The sequence below is a fragment of the Peromyscus eremicus genome, chromosome 3, assembly GCF_949786415.1.
Source record: "Peromyscus eremicus chromosome 3, PerEre_H2_v1, whole genome shotgun sequence".
Lineage (NCBI taxonomy): Eukaryota > Metazoa > Chordata > Mammalia > Rodentia > Cricetidae > Peromyscus > Peromyscus eremicus.
The window spans coordinates 133,514,919-133,539,519 of NC_081418.1; the positions used below are offsets into that span (position 1 = coordinate 133,514,919).

Consider the following 24,601-nt stretch of genomic DNA (forward strand, 5'->3'; position numbering starts at 1 on the left):
GCTAGTATTTCTATCTCATTTTTTAGTTTTATTTTCATATCATAGATTAACTTTGATATTTTCATTCAGCTATCTGTGTTCTCTTGGAAAATAGTCATGTCTTTTTTTAGTTGTTTGATCATATTTATATGATCTTTTGAATTCTGCATCTGGAACTTTGTCCAGGTTGTTTTCTTTGAGGATCCAGTCGGTAATTTGGGAAGGAGAAATGCTGTCTTGGTTTTTCATATTACTTTTGTTTTTGCCCATCTAGGGTCAGTTAGTTTGTGAAGGTGGAGTTCGTTGTTGTTTTGGTTTTTGGTTTTTCCTTCCATTCCTGTTGCTTTTCTTCTTTAAGTGGACATGTTTGCTGTGTTCAGGATAGATGGGGGTCGTAGTAATATTCTCATTTGTTAAACTGATGTTCCAGGTACTATCTCCAGTCCGTCCCTGTGGGTTGAGCTCTGTCTGTAGCAGCAGTCAGTATCCAGCAGTACATTAAGAGACTCTAATAACAGACAGTTGGTGACTACTATTAGAAATAATCTTGGTGTCACACGAAGGGACACCCAAAGTGAAAGTACCTCGGCGAGACAAAACTTGACTCTTGGTCAAGAGGGAGCACTACCCACAAGATGAGAAGAGTGAGCACTCTAAGGCAGGGAGTGCTCTTGGTTTTCATTCTAATGCAGGTGGTGGCTGTTTATTCTCTCTTGGCTGGGGTCTGACCTCACAGTCTTTCATGACTGGCTAGCTTAAAAAGAATCAGTTCAAAGGAAAGGAGGGAAAACAGGAAGGGGTTGGTCACAAGTTTTGAGAATGCAGCAGGGTCTTGGTGTAAACAAAAGCTTTACCGGGGTGGAGGGTCATTAAAACATTTGCATAAAGGTTTTATGGGAGGGGGTGAATTCCTGACTTGAATCAAAGCTTTACCATCTTTGACAGAAGAGATAAATATTTAGTGTTTCTTACACTACAAAACAGACACTCGTCAAATACCAATTGTGTCAGAGGGTGGAGGGACTACTATAGTCCTGTGTACTTTAGTATGTTGATGTGAGTGGGAGGATGAGAAAAGAAGTGAGCAGTCATGGTGAGACCGGAAATAAGCATTAGGTGGTTAGATGGGAAGTAAAGGAGAGGGATGCACAAAGGGGGGTGGAGGACACTGAGGCAAAGGGGGGGGCGGGTAGAGGGTGGGAATAGGGTGGGTATGCAGGGTTTTGGCTAATGGTAGACTACAAAGAAGAGGTAAAGATATGCACCCAGATTTTGTATACTAGGCCAGCTTCTGGGCTTTGGGAGATGTAAATGGGTAGGAGGAATGGGGCATGGGGAAAGAGAAAGGAAGAAAAGAAAGAGAAGAGAGTAAAAGGCATAAACAGTTGGAAACATCTCCTACAATGACCTACTGACTATAGGATGGTCTCAGCCTTTCTAATGCTGTGACCCTTTAATTCAGTTCCTCATGTTGTGGTGATCCACCCAACCACAACCTTTTTTTTTAAAGATTTATTTATTTATTATGTATACAGTGTTCTGCCTGTACGTATGCCTGCATACCAGAAGAGGACACCAGATCTCATTTCAGATGGTTGTGAGCCATCATGTGATTGCTGGGAATTGAACTCAAGACCTCTGAAAGAGCAGCCAGTGCTCTTAACCTCTGAGCCATCTCTCCAACCCCCACCCCAACCATAACTTAAAACATAACTTTAGCCATCACTGGCAACCCTTTCTATGAACCCTCGGCTAGTATAACTTTTGTAGATTTCCTAATAGAAGTTTGTTAGCCATTGGTTGTAGTTGATGAAATAAGAACAGTGTAATGGTAGAGAAAAGTTTTGAGTCTGATGATAGAGGTTTTTTGGAGACTGGAGGAGTAGTTGGTGGAGTGATAAAATATCACTTTGTTTCCCAGACTATAATCAGTCACACATTCTGATGTGGCTTCCAGTCTCTGTCCTGGAAGTCCAGCCTGTAGTCCAGGCTGGCCTGAAACTCTTGAGTCATTCTCTACTCTGTCTCCTAGTGTACCATTGGCTCTTACATACACAATTTTACTTACTCTTAGCACTGCTATTGGAGGTAAATATTATTTCTCCTGGTTTACAAAGGAAAAATTGGGCTGTAGGTAGGGTAGTCTCTTTACTCAGAATTCCTTAGCTAGGACATTATATTCATATATGGCATATTATGATTTGAATATGAAACGTCCCCACAGGTTCATATATTTGAATATTTGGTCTCCAGTCTGTGGTGCTATGTGTGAAGATCATGAAATCCTTAGAAGATGGAACCTCACTGGAGAATGTGGTACTTGGGGGGTAGGGATAGCATGGGGGCCCTGGGGAGGGGACTGGGGTTTTATAGCTACACCCCATTTTCTGTTCATTTCTATGCCTTCTGAGTGTAACCACTGAGCCAATACCTAACCTTTTTTTTTTTTTTTTTTTTTTTTTTTTTAAGTTTTCAATATAGGTTTCTCTGTGTAGCTCTGGCTGTCGTAGAACTTGCTCTGTAGACCAGGCTGGCCTGGAACTCAGATATCTGCCTGCCTCTGCCTCCTGAGTACTGGGATTAAAGGTGTGCGCCACCACCACCTCCCCACCCCCAGTCCTATTTTTAATTTTGTGTGTTTATGTTCATATTATTGATGCAAATCAATTGAAAAACTAAAATCAAGAAATGTTACAGGTTTTTTCCTATTTGTCATAAAAGTAACACCTTTGTGTACCAGGGAAAGAATGGTATTTTTGTTTTGTTTTGTTTTTTTTCGAGACAGGGTTTCTCTGTGTAGCTTTGTGCCTTTCCTGGAACTCGCTTTGGAGACCAGGCTGGCCTCGAACTCACAGAGATCCTCCTGCCTCTGCCTCCCAAGTGCTGGGATTAAAGGCGTGTGCCACCACCGCCTGGCTAAGAATGGTATTTCTATACGTGATGTTCAGTTAGTTGGATAGCCACACAGGAAAACAAGGCTTCATAAGCCTGCCTCATAGGGGACATTCTCATTCAAACCACCCCAGCATCCAAAAAAATACACAGAGCCGGATACACTGATAGCCTTTCAAAAGTTTTATTTTTTTTTAGCCTACTCCCAAAGTTTTAAGTCCCATCTTCCCCAGATTTCACGTCCAGGAGATATGCTCGTCTTCCCTCCACCAGCTACCGCCACCCGAGCTCCTAGAGTCCCATGAATGGATGAAAGAATAGCTGAACCATTTCTCTTCCACTGGGACCTTTCCCTGCGGAGTCTCCTGTGTGAGAGTATCCCCACCTCTCCATAAGAAAGCAGAGAGTCTGAGGTCCAGGCATACCCATCTGCCATCCATCCATCCGATCAGAGAACCAAATTGTTGAATTTGAATTGAATGAATTCTGCTTCAGGAGGAAAGTCATGTTCACAATGTCACAGAGGGTTCACTTAGTCCCCTTCCAGCTTCTATCCTGAAAAGCAAGTAAATGAACAGCAGATGACATGAAGGTCTTACTTACCGAGGAGTGCTCTCCCAAGACCTAGGACTCACGCCACCTCAGAGTTTTCATCCTTACTCTGGCTCCCTCTCTTTTTTTATCTGCCTGCCTCATGTTTCCTTCCAGTATTTTTATACAATGAAGACATATTATGTAAAAATAGCTAGGAAAAATCCATCTGTTTTCTAAGCCAGTGGAAAAAATATTGTTTTTAAAAGTTGTACAAAGAGGCTGTGAAGACGGCTCCGTTAGCAAAGCGCTTGCCTTTCAGACATAAGGAACTGAGTTCACTTCCCGTAACTCATGTAAAAACAATCCAAGTGTGGCGCTGCACACTTGCATTCCCAGTGATGGGAAGGTGGAGACAGGAGGGTCCCTGGGTCTCACTGGCTAGCCAACCTAGACTGCTTGGTGAGCTCCAGGCCAGTGACAGACCATGTCTAAAAAAAAAAAAGGCAGAATGTTGTCCTCTGCCCCATTCCCGCACAGGAAGCATACAGACAGACAGACATACCCTCACAATACACTCATAATCATATAGAAACCACTACATAAATGCCACTATTGGTTTTCCTGGTGTGAACTATGGGGACATCGTGCTCTCTTCAAGAGTTAAGGACAGTGTGGCACTTGGAATACTGAAGCAGGAGGTTTTCAAGTTCAAACACCAGCCCGAGCCACATAGCAAGACCTCATGGAAGCACACTTTCACCAAAAAATGTTCCAAAGACAGTAACAGTATCTCAAAAGAGAGTTCTCTCCCTAGAAACTCCCCTGCCCAAAAGTCCTCTTCCTTCCGAATGGTACCACTCCACCCCCAAATGGACTCCTTTCTCTGCTGGACTCACCTCATTCACAAGGGTCAGAGTACTGAGTCATCGCCTGCTCATCTGTGAAATGGATTGACATGTTATTCTTGGGAGAATTCAGAGGTGATCCTTCAGAGGTAAAAGTTCTGCTTTATCCACGCTCAGATGTTTCCGTGTGTCATGAGTGCATTAGAGTTACAGGCACTTTCAATCACTAACACTGTGTGTTACGGCTGAATTATTAACTACATCAGAAACATCAGCACTCATCAGCTCCTTGAGAACAACGGTCTGCTTTGTTCCTTCGGTCTAAAGACCACAGCATGTAAAATACCTCTTCTGTAGATGAGTTTTTATTATTGATTGATTTTATTTCATTTGTTTGTTTTGGAACAGTCTTATACAGCCCAGGCTGGCCTCAAACTCTCTATGTAGCTGAAGCTAGCCCTTATCTTTTGGCTTTTGCCTCCTAAGTGCTGAGATTACAGGCATCTACCACCATGCCTGGCTCCCTTCACCCCCACCTCCACCCCTGTGCTGGGTACTGGGATTGAACACAGGGCCCTGTGAACGCTAGCTGGTCAAGCACTCAACTGGTCAACTATAGTTTTTTAGATGACTTAAAAAAATGTTTTAGGTCAGGTAATATGATTGCATGCTGCTTGTCTTGGGAAGAAGTGTTTGTAAAATTAAGAGCAAGAGGCCATAAAAGTGAGATACAACTGTGTTGGGAGATGCGTGTAGGCTCTCCATACTCACCTAGCAGGTAGTAGTCATAGACTTTGATGGTTGCAGGTTTCAGGTTGGTCACCAACACACTTTGGCTGATGGTCAAAGTGTAAGTCTGAGTCTTCTTACTAAGCTGTGGGGCACACAGATCAAGCACATGAAAATGAGGAGGCCAGATGGCTCAGTGGTTAGGCCCTGCTGCTCTTCCAGAGGATCTGAGTTATGTTCTCAGAGCCATGTTGGATGGCTCACAATCACATGTCACTCCAGCTCTAGTGGATTCAATGCACCCTTCTGGCCTTCATGGGCACCCACAGGCACATGGCACATACATCACACACACACACACACACACACACACACACACACACCCTTACACAAACAAAAAACAAAATGCATTTAAAAGACAACTAAAATGAACCATGGGGGTAACAGCATGGTGACATGCACCTGCACCACCCAGAGTCCAAGCACTCAGGAGGCTGAGACAAGAGAATCAAGAGTCTAAGGTGAGCCTGGGTGACACAACAAGACCCTGCTTCAAGGAGAAGAAAGGAGGAGGGAGAAAGAGAAGGGGGGGGGACCTAAAGTGAAAAAGGGGATGGATTCTAGCTCCATGGTTGGAAGCTTGCCAAGCACCCATGAGGTCGCAGGTATGATCCTCTGCACTACAACAAGCAAACAAACCAATGTGTCTTTCCGGAAGATGGGCAGGCTGGGCAGAGGGCTGAAAAGGGGACATGGATATTCACGGTAAAAGTAAGTTTTAGTTTGGTACATTCTCTCCTGTTGGCTTTAAAATAAAAGTGACTTAGGCCAGTGTGGTGGCGCAACCTTCAATTCCAGTACTTCGGGAGGTAGAGGCAGGCGGATCTCAGTGAGTTCAAGGCCAGCCTGGTCTACAAAGTGAGTTCCAGGACAACCAGGACTGTTACACAGAGAAGCCCTGTCTCGATAAACAATAAAAATAAAATAAAATAAAGAGTAAAGGTGACTTTATTCCCCATGTGTAACAAACTTTGATGAAAGAGTCACATTGAATTTTAGACTGTTACTAGGTCCTTGGGAACTTCTAATTTTATCGAAATGAAAACAAGTTCAATTAAAATTAATCTTAGCATTAAAATAAAATAATATGGACATATACCATATCTTGAGGGCTTGTTTTGTGTCAGTAACACTTTCAAACACTTTTATAGTCTTAAGTCATTTAATCCTCTCACAAGCGCTGCAGGGTTAGCATGCAGTTCAGTGGTAGGACACTGGGTTCAACCTTCAGCACGGCAAATAAAGGAAGAAAAATTGAATAGTTCTAGGATAAATACAGTTATCTGTCTTCTACCAATAACTCATTTCATGGTTAAGGAAACTGAGACTTTCAACAACTTGTTCAGAGCACCGTTTTGGTTAAAGGCTTTGCTATTAAGCATGTATTGTAATCTAGAGTTGCAAGGATGCTTGTGGCTACTGAACAGAAAGAATGGAGATGGGCTGACCGTGTAAAACGCAGACTGGAGTGCAAAAACGGAATGCATGTGCACAAGTACTTGTTAATACATATCTCACTTCAGGTTTCAATATACTATAAAGTTGAAATGTTGGAAAATATAAAGTTAAATTAAAAAACATTTTCTTGCCTTTAATCCCAGCACTTGGGAGGCAGAGCCAGGAGGATCTCTGTGAGTTCGAGGCCAGCCTGGGCTACCAAGTGAGTTCCAGGAAAAAGGCGCAAAGCTACACAGAGAAACCCTGTCTCGAAAAAACCAAAACAAAAAACAAAAACAAAAAACAAAAAACATTTTCTTGAGACAAGGTCTTATGAGGCTGGCCTCAAACTCAAGGAAATCCATCTGCCTCTGCCTCCCAAGTATGAGGATTAAAGGTGTGTACCACCACACCCAGCTAAAATTTTCTCGATTGTGTCTACTAGGTAGGTTCAGTCTCTAGCACTCTACCACTGAGCTACATGCTTAGCCCACAGAAATACTGAAATAATAAGATTTTTAAGACTGTAAAAATATTTAGAACTGTTGCCAGTGAAAAATGAGACCTCAATACATGTATATGTTCATATTATCTATTGTACAAGTTTAATTTAAATCAACATGTTATATTTAACTTTTCATTTCAACAAAGCTCAAAGTTCCCAAGGATTAGTACTATTCTAATGTTTGGTACAATGCTAATTCTCATCACACTGTTTCTTTTCTTGAATGTACCTATTAAAAATCTCAAATGGTGTAAACAGCTCAGGGTGTCCGTCTGTGGGAGGGTATTTGCTTGTAGGGGCAGCACCTGCTTCGTGGTGTACCATCATGGAGCAGACCCCTTCTCACATCGTACACTCCCAGGTCCTGCTTGTCTGTGTACAGAACACTTGGACATGTAGATTTGAAGGGAAGCTAGCACACACACATAATCCAGCTCTGGTTAGTTCTGAACACCTACCTCCTCCAAGTAAATGTTAAGTGTGTCTTTGCTGAACTCGACCTTCTTCACCAGGGGTTGCTGCAGAAGCTGGATTTGAAAAGGAGGAGAGAAAGAGATTAGGAGCCAGAACAAGGCTCTTCATTATCCCTGGGGTAAAGTATTTTATTCAATTTTGAACTCCCAACATTTCAGTCTTATCATGAGACATATACTAACAAGGATGTATACTTTTTCCTTCTCACTACACCTTAGAATTCCAGTATGTTTTACATACTGTAGATGGCCAACACAACTCTGCTCTTTCTGGCCAGTTTCAAGTGCTCCAGAATAAAGAAAGCGAGGCACCTAGGCCACGTGTACAGTATTTGTCTAGCATGTGCAAGGCCCTGGGTTCCAACCCCAGCACAGGATAGGAATAGGAACCAAAACCAATGCTGCTCCCATTTTATGTATCCAGTGCACCTCAACAGCCCTTTCCAATGTCCGGCCTTGAGTTGTAAATGGGTGGATGTGTGTACATAGATACATAGGATGGTGCCAACTTCACCGGGATTTGGTTCATCAATAACGTTAGGTTCTCTAAGAGACAGTTAAATGGAAAAAACAGAAGCCACCTACTAACTGCTTGGTGCCTTCCATGGGACTGAACCCAGACAGCATCTTCACTTCCACAATGGCCATGTTGGAAGAACTGCGGCTCCCCACGTAACTGAGGGCAGGAAGAAGCAGACTTCTTGTCAACCTACTGTTTCCACTCTTGCTACATGCTGCACACACACACACACACACACACACACACACACACACATGTGGGGGGGGCGGGCGTATGCACACCCCCACTCCACCCACCCCCTCCACACAAATTCAGTTCCCAGGACCCAGGTGCCCTCTGCTTTCCTTGCCTGGTATGAAGAGTGAGAGTCAAGGACCGGGGTAAGGCGAGTTTTTCACAACTAGCTTTTCCCGTTTCCACCTGAAGGCTAAAGGTCTCCGGAATTTTAGGAGGGAAAACGTTGTATCTCAACACCGTCTGGTGGAAAGAGATAACAAGATCAGAATAAGGAAGGACTTCAAATTTGTGCACCTCAGACCGCTTTTCCAGGGAGAGAGAGACACACAAAGGGAAGGAGAGAGGGAGGGAGGGCGGAGGCAGGAAGTGGGAAGTGAGAAACTGTATTTGAGGTGAGAATCCTCTGACACTGCTTTTCCGTGTACTCCACTCTCTTGGCCCTCCGCTTGCCTGCACATAGACGCAGCCCTGGCCTGAGGCCTCCACAGTGTACACTCCGGGGATGCTGGGCAGTGCTTCCTGCTGCAGTACCAGTCGGTTGGCAGACTCTATGTTGAAAGTGCGTTGGAAATTCTCGGTGGATTTTACAAGCACGCTGACTTCCTCGGAGGGCTTGTAGGCAACTGCAGCGTACTTGGCAAGCGCTTGGAGGGCAACTACAGTATCCTGAAGTAAAACAAGCACACGCTTTACCTGTCTGTGAGCCACGCAAATTAGCCCGAATACGCTGTAGCCAGTGCCTGGTGGCTGAAGCTGGCCTGGGTAGCAGCACTCCTAAGTATACAGAGAACTATATTCACCTCTCCTGGGGAAGCTGATATGGAAACCCGACAACTTACATTTATAGAAAATCATCACTAACGAGTTGTTATTGAACAGCCTTAAGGTCATCTGGCCATTTGGGTGAATTCATACTTAGAGACAGAACTTAGCTTCAAAGGGGTTATTTCTAGAATCAAGAGGATAATGGCTCATTGTATGCTTCATAGCTCTCTTGTTGGAGGAGGAACTAGCAATAACTTGACGGTCCTAGGAAATTCATACCTTCTGTAGTTATTTATTCTGCAATCATCTGTGTGATGACCTCTGTCCGGCTGGAGAGGGTACCAGGACCCTTGGACAATCTTTCCTTTCAGTCCAAGGCTTCTTAGCTACTGGGGCACATGATATCTTTTCTTTAACTCTGAATAAGACAGACTGTCACTCAGAGCACATCCTATTGTATAGCTTGAAGCTTTCCATTTCAAAAAACACCATTTATATAAATTATGATAAAAAGGAAGAAAACGAGATGGTAAGCAAAACTGTTATGTTCTGCTCTCTACTGTGAGAATCTGTACACGCTTGGCACTGTAAAATGCATATTCCAGAATAAAGGACTTTACTTTTCACATCCCAACCAGACCAAAAGAGCGTGCATATTTGGACAGCATTACTGCCCTGTGAAGTAGGAAGATGAGGCAAAACCCTGTGGAGGCTGCAAACAAGCTTCCCCTGTAAAGCTCTGTCTACCCTTTGTGAGCTGGAGCTTTACTGCTTCAACACACTTCAGCAATCCAACAGGAGGACCTTCCCATGGGCTGAGGATTCATGGTGTGTGTGTGTGTGTGTGTGTGTGTGTGTGTGTGTGTGTGTGTGTGTAAGAAAGAGAGAGAGAGAGAGAGAGAGAGAGAGAGAGAGAGACAGAGAGAGAGAGAGAGAGAGAGAGAGAGAGAGAGAGAGAGAGAGAGACTTCTTGTAATCACTAAGGATTTTAGTGAAAAACAATTCTGACAGGCACGTGTCACTGACAGTTCTAAAGACTTCTCTCACTGCTTGGCAAAATATTGATATATATTATAATTACTTAGGGCTGGCTAGGCATCAAGACGTCTTTCCGGATTAAGAATGTCCCTGAGGGGCTGGCGTGTAGCCAGCTGGTAGACTGTTCGCTTAGCAGGTACAAGGCCAGGTGTCAATCCCCAGCAGCAAGAATTGAAAATAAATAAAAATCATTTTCAATCTCCTAAGGAAAAACAACAAAAGTTCTCTGAAGTAAGGCACAATACCTTATCTTTTTAAAAATTCATTAAATTGGTTGGGTGTGGTAGTGCACACCTTTAATACCAGCACTGGGAGACAGAGCCAGGTGGATCTCTGGGAGTTCAAGGCCAGCCTGATTTACAGATCGAGTTCCAGAACAACCAGGGAAGTTACACAGAGAAATCCTGTCTCAAAAAATCAAAAGAAAAAGAAAAGAAAAAAAGAAAAAATGTAGACCAGCTGGCCTTGAACTCAGAGATCCACCTGCCTCTGCCTCTCGAGTGTTGGGATTAAGGACATGTGCCATCACCACCCAGCCTGACACTAATTTCAATAAATCAATTTATAATTTCCATGAAGACAAGAAATACCTTTTCTTCTTCATTTGAGTAATTTTTACATGTTAGATGTTTAATTAATTTCCAGAACAATGCACTAATGACTAATTATTCTGTTATGGTAAGATGCACATATGTGTACATGTGTGCTTGTATGTTTGTGCAGTGAGTACAGTGTGGATTGAACCCAAGGCCTTGCCCATGCTAGGCAAGTGCTCTACCACTGAGCTACACCCTGAGCTCTCAGATAATTTTGGATACATTCGAATTTACCACAAATTCTACTTTTCTCCTTTATCTCCTCCCACTACTCTCCTAGTTTAATGAAACAGTCTCCTCGTCCCCAAGTCCTGGGTCTCTTTCCTCTGGATTACCAAGCAACAGGTTAATCTTTCTGAAGCAAAGTTTAAAAACCAAAACAAGCCACCTTAACCTCTTGGAATTATGTCTCAGCTTGAGGCCTGCCACTGAAGGCCCCCCGTAATAATGAACAGAAGCTCTATCAGGTGGCTTCTGTTCCACTGGCTCCAACTAAAACACTTTTCCCAGTAGCCAATCGACATTTTTACAGATCGGTGTCTCTGTTCACATCATTTCTTTTTCCTTTCAATAGTTGCCTACCAAAATTTTATATATCTCCTTAGATCCTTCTCTTCTAACCATTCTCTTGAAAATTTTTTTTGTTTTTTTAAAATCTGAACTGGGCATGTAGCTCAATGGTAGTGTACACACACACACACACACACACACACACACACACACACACACACAATCTTTCTATTCAAGTTGATAAAGTTTGCACCTTTATGGTATTGGTTCCAGATCCTCCTTCATTTATATGATATTTTGAGAAAGGGCCTGGCTGGGCCTTGAACTCAGAGATCAGTTCTCTGCCTCTGCCTCCCCAGTACTAGGATTAAAGATGTGCGTTCCTTCCTTTATATGAAATGTGACCTAGTTTTCCTTCTTTACTGTAAATATTTGGAGTAGAGATTATATCTTATTAACTTTCCAGTACCTGCAATAATAGAAGGGAACGTCCCCATGAACCCTCAATTTTCGTATGTACAGATCCCCTGATAGGCTTTATAATTCGTTAACATAAATTTTGCCATAATTATGGATTCCTATTCCTATTTACATGGTGTCCTAGTTAGCTTTCTGTTGCCGTGATAAACACCATGACCAAAAGCAATTTGAGGAGGAAAGGGTTTATTTGGTTTATATGACCAAATTGCAATTCATCGTTGAGGCAAGAACTCAAGCAGGGAAGGAAGCTGGAGGCAGGGACTGAAGCAGAGGCCAAGGAGCAAGACTGCTTCCTGGCTTGCTCAGCTTCCTCCCCTCCATCCATCCTTCCTTCTTTCCTTCATTCCTTTCTTTTTCTTTTTTTCTTTGTTTTTGGTTTGGTTTTCAAGACATGGTTTCTCTGTGTAGCCCCGGTGGTCCTGGAACTCATTCTACAGAGCTGGCCTTGAACTCAGAAATCTGCCTGTCTCTGCCTCTTGAGTGCTGGGAGTAAAGGCGTGCACCACTGCCTGGCTCAGGCTGCTTTTTTTCTTTCTTTCTTTCTTTCTTTCTTTTTTTTTTTTTTGGTTTTTCGAGACAGGGTTTCTCTGTGTAGTTTTGGTGCCTGTCCTGGATCTCGCTCTGTAGAGCAGGCTGGCCTCGAACTCACAGAGATCTGCCTGGCTCTTCAGGCTGCTTTCTTATACCACATAAGACCACCAGCCCAGGGGTGGCACTGCCCATGTGGGCTGGGCCCTCCCACATCAATCATTATACAAGCCAATGCCCCAAAGACTTGCCTACGGGCAAGTGATGGAGGCATTTTCTCAGTTGAGGATCCCTCTTCCTAGATGACTCTAGCTTGTGTCAAGTTGACAAAAACTAACCAGCCCACATACAAAAATACTCCACAAAGAGAAAACCAAATGGATCTGGTATCACTCACATTGTAACAGGCCTCCAGACCTTAGCATAACTGACTCCATGGTAGAGACACCATTCTGACCTTAAAACCCAGCATGCAGGCCCCACATACCTGCCAAAATGGAAACAAAGACCTAATCCGTCAAAGACCTAGTCCACCGTTCCAGAAAAGTTCCTAAATGTACTGACCTTGCTTTATGGTTTCTGTAGTTCTGCTTCTTGCTAATTGTGACAACCTGGCTATGGTTTGTGTACATGAAAGACAAAGGGATGTAAGGATTTACAATCCCTGCAGGATTCTGGCAAGTTCCCAATACAGCTGCCAGCCAGCAATAAAGAATTTCTTTTCTATTTTAAGAGTGCCTTTGTGGTAGTCTCTGGTGGGCTTATCTTAAAACAACACGTTCACATGACCTAATTAATCCTTCTGTATATTTTCATATGTCTTTTCTCCATATCCATAAGATTATAAGGACCCAGAGGGCAAGGGAGATATTTCTCTATCTCCACAGCGTACCTGACTATGTCAGAAAAGCAGACTGCTCACCTGAGTGGAAGAGAAGCCTCCATATGCATTGCGTTGCTTGGCCAACCAAGCCACTATGCTCGTGGCCTTGGCTACTTCCTCTTGAGTCAGGCAGTTCTTGGTGAGATGAGCCAACAACACATAGGCTGTAAGTTCTACATCCACTGCCTGAGGCTCGGACCAAGGACTGGCATCTGCAACATCAGGTTTCTGGTTCCAGTGAATGGATTCTCCTACAGAGAAGAAAGAATCACTGTAAAGGTTTGCCAAGAGCTAACGGATTTTCTCATTTTCACTTAGTAAATATCACACCTTAAAGTGGAGAAGTGTCAGCCAAGAATCAATTGTGGGTTAGAAAATACTTCTCAGAATCATCTGATTCAGTTAGCCCTAAGTATGTGTGATGTGTGTGTGTGTATGCACACACACGTGCGTATGTGCAAACAACCACACATAACTCCCTAAGGTGAAGCTAGAAGGTCAATAAATGTTCTTGCTGCAGAAATACATGAGAAGCATTCTTGTTAGTTTAAAAGTTCCGATGCTGATGAAAGTAAGTTGGCAAAAACTTCTGATAAGAATTTCGTGTGCTTGGGGGCACTTGTTGCTGCTGAATAAGATTTCAGTAATGTTCATTATTTGCTTCACTTCTTCAAAGGCCATTTTGAAAACAAAAATGGTAAGATGTGAGCCGAGCGGTGGTGGCGCACACCTTTAATCCCAGCACTCGGGAGGCAGAGCCAGGCAGATCTCTGTGAGTTCAAGGCCCGCCTGGTCTACAGAGCGAGATCCAGGGCAGGCTCCAAAGCTACACAGAGAAACCCTGTCTCAAAACAAAAACAACAACAACAACAAAAAAAGGTAAGATATGTATCTGAATGCTAAGAAATCATAGAAGAAAATATGCTAATGAAAGTCATCAAATAAAGCGTACTGATAGGGCAATCAGGTAGAACGTGGGGCAAAAATAAACCTTGATGACAAGTAACCTGAAAAAACACATGGACATAAAGAGTGGGAGAAGGCTGTTTAAAGAGAAGTTGAGATAATGAATCACTCAATGAGGTCATCTAACTGGAAGAACAAAGCAGAAACATGTGAGCTACAATTCAAGATAACGCCAAAGGGACAAGCACAATGAATCAATCTAATAGGGAACAGGTGTGTCCTGCCCACTCTCAACCAGAGTCATGTACAAGACAAAATCTATCCTGAGCTCACAGGAGGGGACAATATGGGACTGGTGTTCATATAGATGGAAGCTGAGATTAAATTTCTGACTGGAAATATAATTCTACATATGTAAATAAAGAAAATGTACCGATGTTTCACTTACGACTTATAACTTCAAATATTATTCTAAATATATCCAATTTGATCTCAGACCAAATATCTCCAAAATAGTTGTATGACACCAGTAAACCTGACCAACTTCAACAGATGCAGTCCCATGTTCCGAATATGCAGTGATGTCTTTTGAGGACTTAAATGTACTTTCTCTCACAACTCCCAATGATGAGCTTGTGATTCAACTTCTACCAAAATAATCCCTAAATTTGAACATATGTGGGGCAGAGAACGGCACAGAAAATGATGGATAACTCACAGCACACCTTAACAATTCCAAAGAATGCCTACCATGACCAACATACCTGAGACAGTGGCCTGTTGATCTAACTTGTGAAGAAGAGCACTTCTGATTTCCATTTCTCCAGCCAGAGAGAAGGTATAAGCTAATAGGGCCTGGGTGTAGAGGTTGTTAGTGGAGGGCACAGATTTCCTGAGGCACTGCAGACCTTGTCTCACCATCGAGTCCTAAAAGGTCAAGATGAACAACTGAATTCATAAGGCACTTCTCATAAGATGGGAAGCAATAAGGATATCATCATATCTTCCTTGACTTTAACAGAGTGAATAGTGGGCCAGTGGTTCAGTGAATAATGTCACTTGCCACCAAGCTTGATGACCTGAGTTGGATATCCAAAGCCCATGTAGCGGAAGCAGACAACCAACTCCTGTGAGTTATCTTCTAATCTACACACACACACACACACACACACACACACACACACACGCACGCACGCACGCACGCACGCACGCACGCACGCACATACACAGAATAAAATATAAAATATAATGACAGGGTGAATAGGAACAAAGAAGAACAAATGTCTCTAGGAACAGGCAAGACAAGGAGTTAGAAAACTCACATCGACCGTCTTTCCCATCTCCAGCAGTGCAGCTGTGATGTACGCAGTCAAGGAAATCTCATCGTCAACACCACCCTAGGGGGAAGCAGGGAGATGGGACATCAGAGCTGGAGCCAATGCCTCCAAGAACGTGCAGAGTGAAGAAGTCGTCTCCACCGGAGGTCTCTGCAGCCCTGACTGCCGGGACACACATGAGGTAAGAAAGACTTCAACGGAAGCCACAGGAGGAGGCGGCCTGAGATCGCCAGCTGGGTGGGCACTTAGAAACCCTAAGAGGGGTTAGATCAGAGGTTAAAGGTGGAGGAATAAGTTTCTCACAGGGACCCCCCCCCCCCCCCAGGAACACAAGCCCAGCCCCTTATCCAGGAAAGATGAAGTGTAACCTTCCCTGCTCGACACGGTTTCTAGAAAGAGCTTTGGAAATCTGGAAAACTCCGGAATCTAAATTATCCTTATTCCATAGAGAAGAAAATAAGTACTTAAAGACATGAAATGGCTTGCCCATGGAGGCACAGGTAAAACACTGTAAGAATTTGAAGTTGCAGAGTTTAACTGGTGTTTTCACGCCGAACCACTGAACTTGATGACACGGTGATGAGTTTCTTAATGGGCTATTTGGCTCCGGTAAGAAAGAAGGAGAAAAAACCGAAACCCTGGAATCTTTTTTTTTTTTTAATATTTATTTTTATTTTTATGTGCATTGGTGTTTTGCCTGCATGCATGTCTGTGTGAGGGTGTCAGATCTTGGAGTTACAGACAGCTGTGTGCTGTCATGTGGGTGCTGGGAATTGAACCAAAGTCCTCTGGAAGAGCAGTCAGTGCTCTTAACCTCCAGCCTAAAACCCTGGAATCTTGTTCTAGTCAACTCCTGTTGTGTACCTTGACAATGAGGGGCAGGGGCAGCGCCTTTGGAGTCTGGCTGCAAAGTCTCAAGTCTTAGCCCTGCTACCCGTTGGCTTACAGCGTGGACAGTTTACCGAATCTCTGGGCCTCTGTTTCATCTGTAAGTGAGGTTAATAGCAGCATATGGGTACTTGGCTCTCTGGTGTGTTGTAAACATTAAGTATCAAACAAGTACTGAGAACAGTACCTGGTACAGAGCAAAGCTCTTACAAAAGACACTGCGAAGTGGCTTTGCTTCGAGCAGTTGCAAGAGACCCAGAGACTGTCTGGTCCAGTGGTCTGAAACTTCAGCTGCTGGTTCTCACTCCCAGCTTCTACTCACTGTCTGGGGTAGGAGCCGGGATTTGCATTTCAGACAAATTCCCAGCTGATGCTGATGCCCTTGATCTGAACACTAGACTCTGGAAACTCTTCTCTTTCTATAGACATGAAGACTGAAAACCAGACCAAGACCACCCACAGCAGGGATAGACCCGAAAAGGTCCTCCCGGACACAGTGGGGGCTGCAGACCCCTGGGCAGACCCCCACCTTCATCGCTGTGTGCAGCAGCTTTCCCACATTGTCATAGCAGCCGCTGGGGAGCTGGTTTCCCGCCATCCACCTGAGGGCATCCTGGATGTTCTTGTCATCGATGAAGATGAATTTCTGAGCTTGGCCAAAACATTTAGTGACAAAGGCTGTCAACCTGCACGGGTGAAGAAAAAAAGCAGAGTAAGAAGGGGGAATCTCCAGACGACGGCACACAATCCCAGTTCGTTCTGGTTCTAGAAAGGGGCCAAGACACAGTGCACTGGAGACCTAGAAAAGGGTGAACTAAGGCCCGGGTGAAAGAGAGAGGGACTTGACCAGGTGTGAGCAAAACTAAGCAGCGCTGAAGGGCAGAGGCTGAGAGCAGGAGGAGGGGATTGCAGGGAGAGAGAGGGGAGAGGGGGTGCCTCAAGAGTGAGGTTCTGGAGTACGGAGCCCATTGGGAAGCCCGCAGTGTTACCATGTGTTGCCATTTCCATCCTGTTCCCCGAAGGCGCTATACGAGCCATTGCTGTGTTTATACGTCAGTTCCTTCTGGTACCCTGAGGAACCAAGATGTGCTTTTAGACCTCACGACAACTTCAACTCACATCATCAAGATTTTCAAGGGTGTGGGTCTCTCCAGACACTAAACTTCTCCCTAGCTTATCGACCTATTGTAAACCTTCCAGAAGGGTGTTCAATGAAGAAAGGTCTGACTTACCTATCTCCAGGAAGCCCACTGCCCGAGACCTGATCTCCTCAGTCAGCAGCCCTGTCTTCTCCAGGTACTGCAAGACATAGATGGTGGGAGCAAAAGCGACCATGTTCTGCTCCCCACAGCCACCGGGCATCTGTACCAGACCATCCAGGTGTTGGAGAGCGGTGCCCATGATGTCTCCTGCCATTAAGATAGAGAAATAAGCATGTGGTGAAAAAGAAAAGAAGAAATTTTGTCTTGTTTTTGTTTGGTTTTGTTTTTTTCAAGAGACAGAGTTTCTCTGTGTAACCTTGGCTGTCCTGGAACCCACTCTGTGGACCAGGCTGTCCTCAAACTCAGAGATTTGTCTGTCTCTGCCTCCTGAGAGCTGGGATTAAAAGCGTGTGCTACCACCACCTGGCCAGAAGGAATTCTTAAGAATTGTGACTTTTATTTATTTATTTATTTTTGACAAACACATATTAGGTGAGATTTAGTGAGAGCTTGCTGTGTGTTTTAAGGAGAAACACTAAGTTCAACATGTTCTCTACTTTTAAAGAGCTCACAGTTAGTTAGGGGCTGGAAAGATGGCTCAGTGGTTAAGAGCACTGACTGCTCTTGTAGAGAACCTGGGTTGAGTTCCCAGGACTTATACGGTGGCTCACAAGCTACTGTAACTCCAGTTCCAGGGGATCTGATGCCCTCTTTCTGGCCTCTGTGGGCACCAGACAGCAAACGTACATCCACGCAGACAAAACACCCCCACACATAAAACAAAACAAATAAACAAGCAAAAAAGGGGGTTCATAGTCAAGAGGCCAGCATCAGGAAACAGTTACATTTCTTACAAACAAGTCTAACACAGCTTTCTAATACTGGGCATGTAAAGGTACAGGAGCTCAGGAAAGCACACAGTTTGTCCAAGAGAGTACAGGGATTTTTAAGTGGACATGTTGCCAGAGACGTTGCATGTGACATAACAAATCCACCATACTTAGCCATAATACCCAAACTCCTCAACTGCACATAAATTTACTCTCAAAAGAGTGCATTCCTCCCTGACACTCATAATACGGATACTCTCTCCAGGTTACACCTACGGACACACCCCGTAAGCCAGCTAGCAGGATACGGTGACTCATTTCAATTCAAATCTACAAATAGGTACTCGATATGAACTGTGTGACAGGAATCTGTCAGAGACAGAAAGGAAAAAGACACGACCCATGTTCTCAGGGGAAGGTGAATCTCGTGAGCTGGCCCACTGGAGGGAAATGAATGCAGCAGCAGAGTTATGGATGCATCACAATCACAACAGAGAAAGTGACCCGGAAGGAATCTTAGAGAGTGAGAGAATGAAGAAAGGGACCGAGCGGTACCCGGCTCCTGCCAGGTGCTAGATGTTGTGGTGACAACTCTATAGTTGTCACATATCTTAGTCCCACGCCAGTCCCGAGAGGGGGAAGGGAGGCTGGGGTTGTGTGTGAACTTGTTCCGGTCACGTAGTTCAGTGGCAAGATGACTACATCCAACTCCAGGTCCACTCATTTCCACTGTTCTCCCAAAGGCGTAAAGTGCACTGTGCGCTATCTGTGTGAACATGGCTGTTACCTTCTGAACTGAACACAAATGCTTCACTGTTAAATGGCTGCAGCAAACATTTTATCTCTTCTCTACCCAGTTTATAGATACCCTAAACCCAAATACATATCAAACGTCTGTAACAGCGAGCTTCCTCCTGCCCCAGTAATTTCATTGTTTAAAAGATTTTATTTTTATCCTGACTCAATTCCTTCATTTTTTAAAAAGATACGTATTAAGTGCATGAGTCCGTGTGTGCATGTGTGTGTGTGTGTGAGTGTGTGTATGCAGGTACACTCAGAAGCCTGAAGAGTGTGCTAGATCCCTTGGAGCTACAGTTACAAGCAATTTTGAGTCAACTGACATGGTCCCTTGGTCCTCTGGAAGAGAAGAATGTGCTCTGAACCTCCAGCCCCAAACAACGCCTTCATCTGAAACTAGATTTATAACCCTATCGGGGGCATTGCTCTTGTACGGGATTTACTTTTCTTCTTTCACTCCTTCAGACCGGGGACACCTGCTGCAGGTCCACATGCTGCTCACCATGCCTCTGCAGCCTCTAGTCCACCTTGTCCCTTCCGAGCACGCTGCTTACCCAGAGCAGTGACATAAGCCTTGGCCGAGTCGGGAACAGTATCCACAGGGAGCTCCAGGGAGACAGAGTCTGAAGCTACCTCTCCTGTGACCACAGAGAAAAGGTGACGTGGGTGGTGGAATCATGGGATTCTGAATCAAGTTCCGTGACCGAGGGTTTCCTACACACAGTGTTCTCCGGTACTTTCTATGGGGTGGCATGCAGCTGTGTTTAAGCCAATTCACAGTGATTTTTGCTGAAAATAAATTTCAAGCAGTCCTACATGTGCTGCTTAGAATTTTCTTCTTCTTCTTTTTTAAATCCTGCCTTTCAGTTCCTTGATCCCAGCAGGGGTAACAACCTAGACTCCCGTTTCCCTTCTAGTCCTGCACACTTCTCTGCTTTTTTGCTTGGTTGGTTTGGTTGGTTTGGTGACAAGGTCTCTCCCTGTGTGGCCCTGGCTAGCCTGGAACTCTAGTTTAGACCAAGTTGACCTCAAACTTGTGGTGATCCTCCTGCCTCTGCACTCAACTGGGATTATAGGTTGCACCACCACATCCAGCATAATCCTCCTTTTGTGTATGAAAACCACCTGTTGCCCAAGGGGCGTCTTCCCAGCCACCCTCTCACCTTCTGGACACAGCAATGAGCTGTGAGTCTTCTCCACGAGGACCCCTTCCGGCTGTATGATACAATGGGGTGAGCATCAGATGAACAGCATGATGGGAACAGAAGCAGGAGGAAGAAGAGGAGGCCCTGCCCATGTTCCCACACCTCCCTCAGAATTTTAGAGAAGGGAGATTTTTCTTTGAAGCATAGAAGGACCCTGTTTCAATCCAGGGATCGAATCCAGGCTCTTTCTATAAACATCTTTCCAGACACAGCCTACAGCTAGGGGAACCTTTAGAAAACTTTTTAGCAGCAAGGTTAACCATGGGGTTCATAACGGGTTAAAAAAGCAACTGATGAGGTCATGAATTTGAGTAAGGGAAGCTAACATTTATTTGACTCTTGGCCGTGGGCCTGGCATCACATTGAGCGCTTTCACGGGCCACAGGTATGGTTAGGCAGACGGCTAAGACAAGAGGGCCAAGGGAGGAGAAGGCAGAACTTTCCAGACTGGAGGTGGAGCATGAGGGCTGTGGAACTGACTGTCGGGGTGGGGCACTGAGCATCCTGTGTGGGTGTCGTCTCCACCTCTGATGCCAAAAGGAAAGACACTCACCTTGACAAGAACTGGCTTGACAAGAGTGTCGCTCCGGCCTCTGTTAGGGACAACCCCCTTCCGGCCCCCACAGAGGTCATCGCTGTCTACAATCTTCGTACTAATAGTGAAGTTAACATGACCTGAGGGGAGACAAAGGAAGGGGAGTGTCACCATAACAACCAGAGGGGCCAGTGAGGCCTCTTCCCCTTTAGACTCTCAAACGGGCATGGCCCATCCATCACCTGGGACCTTGTCCACAGTGCAAGCTCTAGCTTAAAGGCCTGGTGTGCAGCCCAGATTCTGCACTTCTCAGGTATTCCTGAGTGATGCCGGTGAGGAGGAGGCAGTATGAAAGGTGACTTCTAAGGGTGCGGGAGCCCCGAGTTTTGATAATTATCTCTTTTGGGGTATGGGCTGGATTGAGTGACTCCATTGAGTAGGGTAGGGTGTTTGGTTTTTTTTGTAGTTTGGGTGCTGAGGGTGGAAGTAGGGACCTTGTGACACATTCTGGGCCATCACTCTGCCATTGAGGCAGGTCCCCAGCCCAAGTGACTCATGTTTAGTGAGGAGACAGAGCAGAGTAATGGGTTAGCCCTTCCAAATGTTACACAAAAGCTCCAGGTTCTCTCTAGTGAGCAGGCTTGCCAGCCACGTGCTCTGGAGGACAGCTGCTCTGTGATGAAACAGCCCAGAGAAGACTCGTGTGAGACGTGGAATGGGGGCTTCAGCCCACAGCTGAAGCTAAGAATGTGGCGTTTGGACCATGAGCCTGCCAGAAACAGGGACTTGGAGGTGAACTTGAAAGCAGATCTTCTCTCAAGTCTCCGGGTAAGACCACAGCCTTGGCTCGCAGCTTGATAGCATCATGACAGGCTTCAGTGCCACATAAACCAGGTGTAGTCACATGTGTCTATAATCCCAGCACTTGGGAGCTCGAGGCTTGGATCCAAAGTTCAAGACAATCCTCAGCTACATAGTGAATTTGAAGCCAGCCCGGAATATATGTGACTGTGTATAAATAAATAAATGTTTGCTCTTCCAACCAACTAAGTTTTTCCAATAGTGTATAACTATTAAATCAAAGGCCATCTTTTGATTGCAGGATTTTACTCCCTGAGAAACAGCCAGCGGGTTGGTATGAAGATTAAAGGAGTTAGTACAGGGGCTGGAAGGGTGGCTCAACGGTTAACGTCTCCAGCTGCTCTTGTAGAGAACCCAACACCCACATGGTGACTCACAACCATATATAACTCCAGTTCCCGGGATCTGATGCCCCCTTCTGACCTCCACAGGCTCCTACATGCACATGGCACATGGATATGCACTCAGGCACATACACATACACACAAAATTAAAAAAAAAAATTTCTAAAAATGGATTGGTACATTAAAGCAGTCAGCATAGTCCTTGTCCCATGGTGGGTCCTTGTCCTGTTATAATACCAAAAGCTCGCCTTTCGCACTCAGAATATTCTAGATTGGATACAGTTGATTGTCCCTTTGAGCCTTTCCTTATTACCCATCACACAGGCTCAGAAGGGAATGGGTAGAGGCATATAAAAAGGAGGAAAGCAGAGACAAGCAGACGCAGCAGGGAAGCACGGAGGTCTTGGATCCTGTTGGCTTCCCGGCCACGATTCCTCTCTTACCCAGCTTGACAGCCGTGATATCCCAGTGGAAGGTCTTGGCTTCATCAGCACACAGGCAGCTGGAGGCCTGACGATCTGCCCGTGACTCCACGCGGTACTCATCTGACGGGGCCAGGCGAGTCTGAATCTGGAGGATTAAAGACATAAGAGGTCTGAGAGAGGACCACGATCGTGCAGGCCTGGAAACCCCGAGACCTGGGAAGGCTGAGGCAGGAGCTCGAGTCCAAGTCCGCTTTGGGCCACAGAGGGAGTTCAAGGCCAGTGGAAGCAACTTTGTGAGACTCTTTCTCAACAATAAAAAGTGAAAAGCAGGCTGGGAGGTGGGAACGGGGTGAGAGAGGATAACGGGAGGTGGGAGTGACCAGGATATATTCATGTATGGAACTGTCAAAGAATAAACACGTACATAAATAAATAAAAAGAGTGCTGGGTGGTCGAGGATTTGACTAAGGGGCTTGAAGGCATGCGTTCAACTCTCAGTATGAAGGAGGGAAAGAAGGGAGGTGGGAAGGGAGGGGAGGGGAGGGGAGGGGCGGGGACAGAGGAAAGGGTGATCTAGGGACTCAGGGCCTGTGACAGCGGCAGGACGTCTCCCAGGGGAATCGGGTATGCTTCCAGTTCAGGGATGGACTCGGAGTGGGCCTGAGGCTCCAGGGCCACACTGCTCCGGCATCCCCACTCTCACCCTGATGCAGTCCTTTAGGTAATTGAAGACCGTGGCTGTAAGGCGGAAGGATTCTCCACGAACGACTGAGTAAGGGAGCGTCAGATCAACAAAGAATGGCTGGAAAGCCGTCAGCCCAACAGTAGGCGAAAGGCCGAAGCCTCTGGACGGCGAGGTGCAGAATGTCATAGCCTTCCACTCCGTGATGGTATCAGGAACTGTGACCTGGACCACCTGGTTTCCTGAGTTACTGTGGACACAACAAGAACCCAAGTGAGGTGCGGGGCCGGAGAGCATTAGAGAGAACTGATCTGCACACGGAAAAGTAGAGGCTCCTGGACGTAAATCCTGGGGTGAGGGAGATGCTCAGATGCGGGAGAAGGGGTGTCACGGTTATGTGGCCTGTGGCTTGCACATAGTCAGTGGTTCTAAGCATCCGTGTGGATTTGGGGCGAGCGTGCAGTCTGCACTACGTGGGTGTGAGGTATGAGTTTGAGTCCTTGTTTTAGGACCCGGGGGGAGGAGTTTCTGACATGGAGATTTTCGAAATGACGACTCTGAATTTTCTGCATCACTTACTCGACCGGAAACAGTTCCCACAGCCAGGTCTCCGGGAAGTACTGGCGGACCTGAGAGCCCTCTGTCTGCGGCGATGGCGACGCGAACCCAGTCTTTGGGGCAATACCGCCACCTGCTGACGAGGCTGAGAAGAAACATTTGGGAAACAACACTCGCGTTGTGAGACTGCTAGTGAGGAACTCAGAGCAAATCGGAGAAGTCACACTAAGCAAAGGACTGCCAAGGAGAGGCGAGGTCAGGAGGGTCACTGGGGAAGTCCGGCCAAGAGCTGTGGCCAGAGACTGGACAGATAAGGGACCCAGGCTCCAAAGGCTCTTCCTTGGAGAGACACGTCCTGCATCTCCGACCCAGTACCAATCTGAGGCGACACTCAGTGCAAGGGCAGAGGAGGTTTCCAGGGTCCCAGCGCCCAGAGCCGCAGCTTACCTCCCTCCATGGTATCGCTGTAGTGTTTTGGGCGGTAACTGCAGTCTACCGGCTTCTTGATTTTGGCATTCGATAGAATTTTCAAGCCCATGTCCTGATAAGCACCGAAGAGACCATGAAGTATGAAGGGGGCTTTTTACCTTACGACCAGACCTCCAAGGTTTGAATCAAAATATCCTTTTGTTATTAATGGTGAGACCATTAATGTTATCACCCAGCATTCAGCCACGGAGACCGGCCTGCTTATTAGCTCACTTGTGGTCTGGGTGTGCAGCTCAGTGACAGAAAGCATTGGGGTGGCATTCGGGGCCCTGGGTCCCATCCCCCCAACCAGAAGGAAAGGAAGATAACATTGCCTGAGACTTCAGTGTGACTAACGAGGCCTAACTAGCGCAGCCTTAAATTCATTAAAAATAAAGGTGTTTCTGCTTCTCCCAAATGTCACTGTGTCCTCAGTGTTTGACTTCTGAGGGCAGAGGCCATACCAGCTTAACCAGTCCTACAAAACCACGAGTGTTACAGAAAAGCAAGCATTAGGAAGAACACTCGGATGAAGAAGACGCGGCCTCTGA

General features: G+C 45.6%; 1 protein-coding gene across 1 annotated transcript in view; it reads right to left on the minus strand.

Annotated features, from left to right (window-relative positions):
* Positions 1-3,345: 3,345 nt before the first annotated feature.
* Positions 3,346-24,601, minus strand: part of A2ml1 (alpha-2-macroglobulin like 1) — a 38,016-nt gene continuing 16,760 nt past the window's right edge. Inside the window, exons 17-36 of the mRNA XM_059257112.1 lie at positions 24,030-24,123; positions 23,604-23,718; positions 23,046-23,274; positions 22,361-22,487; positions 20,731-20,852; positions 20,136-20,187; positions 19,527-19,610; positions 17,375-17,551; positions 17,132-17,213; positions 16,672-16,828; positions 15,240-15,314; positions 14,682-14,844; positions 13,051-13,262; positions 8,662-8,877; positions 8,324-8,451; positions 8,040-8,130; positions 7,440-7,508; positions 5,022-5,124; positions 4,302-4,343; positions 3,346-3,426 (exon numbers count right to left, since the gene is read on the minus strand). Of these exons, the coding sequence (XP_059113095.1) occupies positions 4,303-4,343; positions 5,022-5,124; positions 7,440-7,508; positions 8,040-8,130; positions 8,324-8,451; positions 8,662-8,877; positions 13,051-13,262; positions 14,682-14,844; positions 15,240-15,314; positions 16,672-16,828; positions 17,132-17,213; positions 17,375-17,551; positions 19,527-19,610; positions 20,136-20,187; positions 20,731-20,852; positions 22,361-22,487; positions 23,046-23,274; positions 23,604-23,718; positions 24,030-24,123 (2,337 nt within the window). The 3' untranslated portion in view covers positions 3,346-3,426; position 4,302. The remainder of the gene's footprint in view (positions 3,427-4,301; positions 4,344-5,021; positions 5,125-7,439; positions 7,509-8,039; positions 8,131-8,323; positions 8,452-8,661; positions 8,878-13,050; positions 13,263-14,681; positions 14,845-15,239; positions 15,315-16,671; positions 16,829-17,131; positions 17,214-17,374; positions 17,552-19,526; positions 19,611-20,135; positions 20,188-20,730; positions 20,853-22,360; positions 22,488-23,045; positions 23,275-23,603; positions 23,719-24,029; positions 24,124-24,601) is intronic.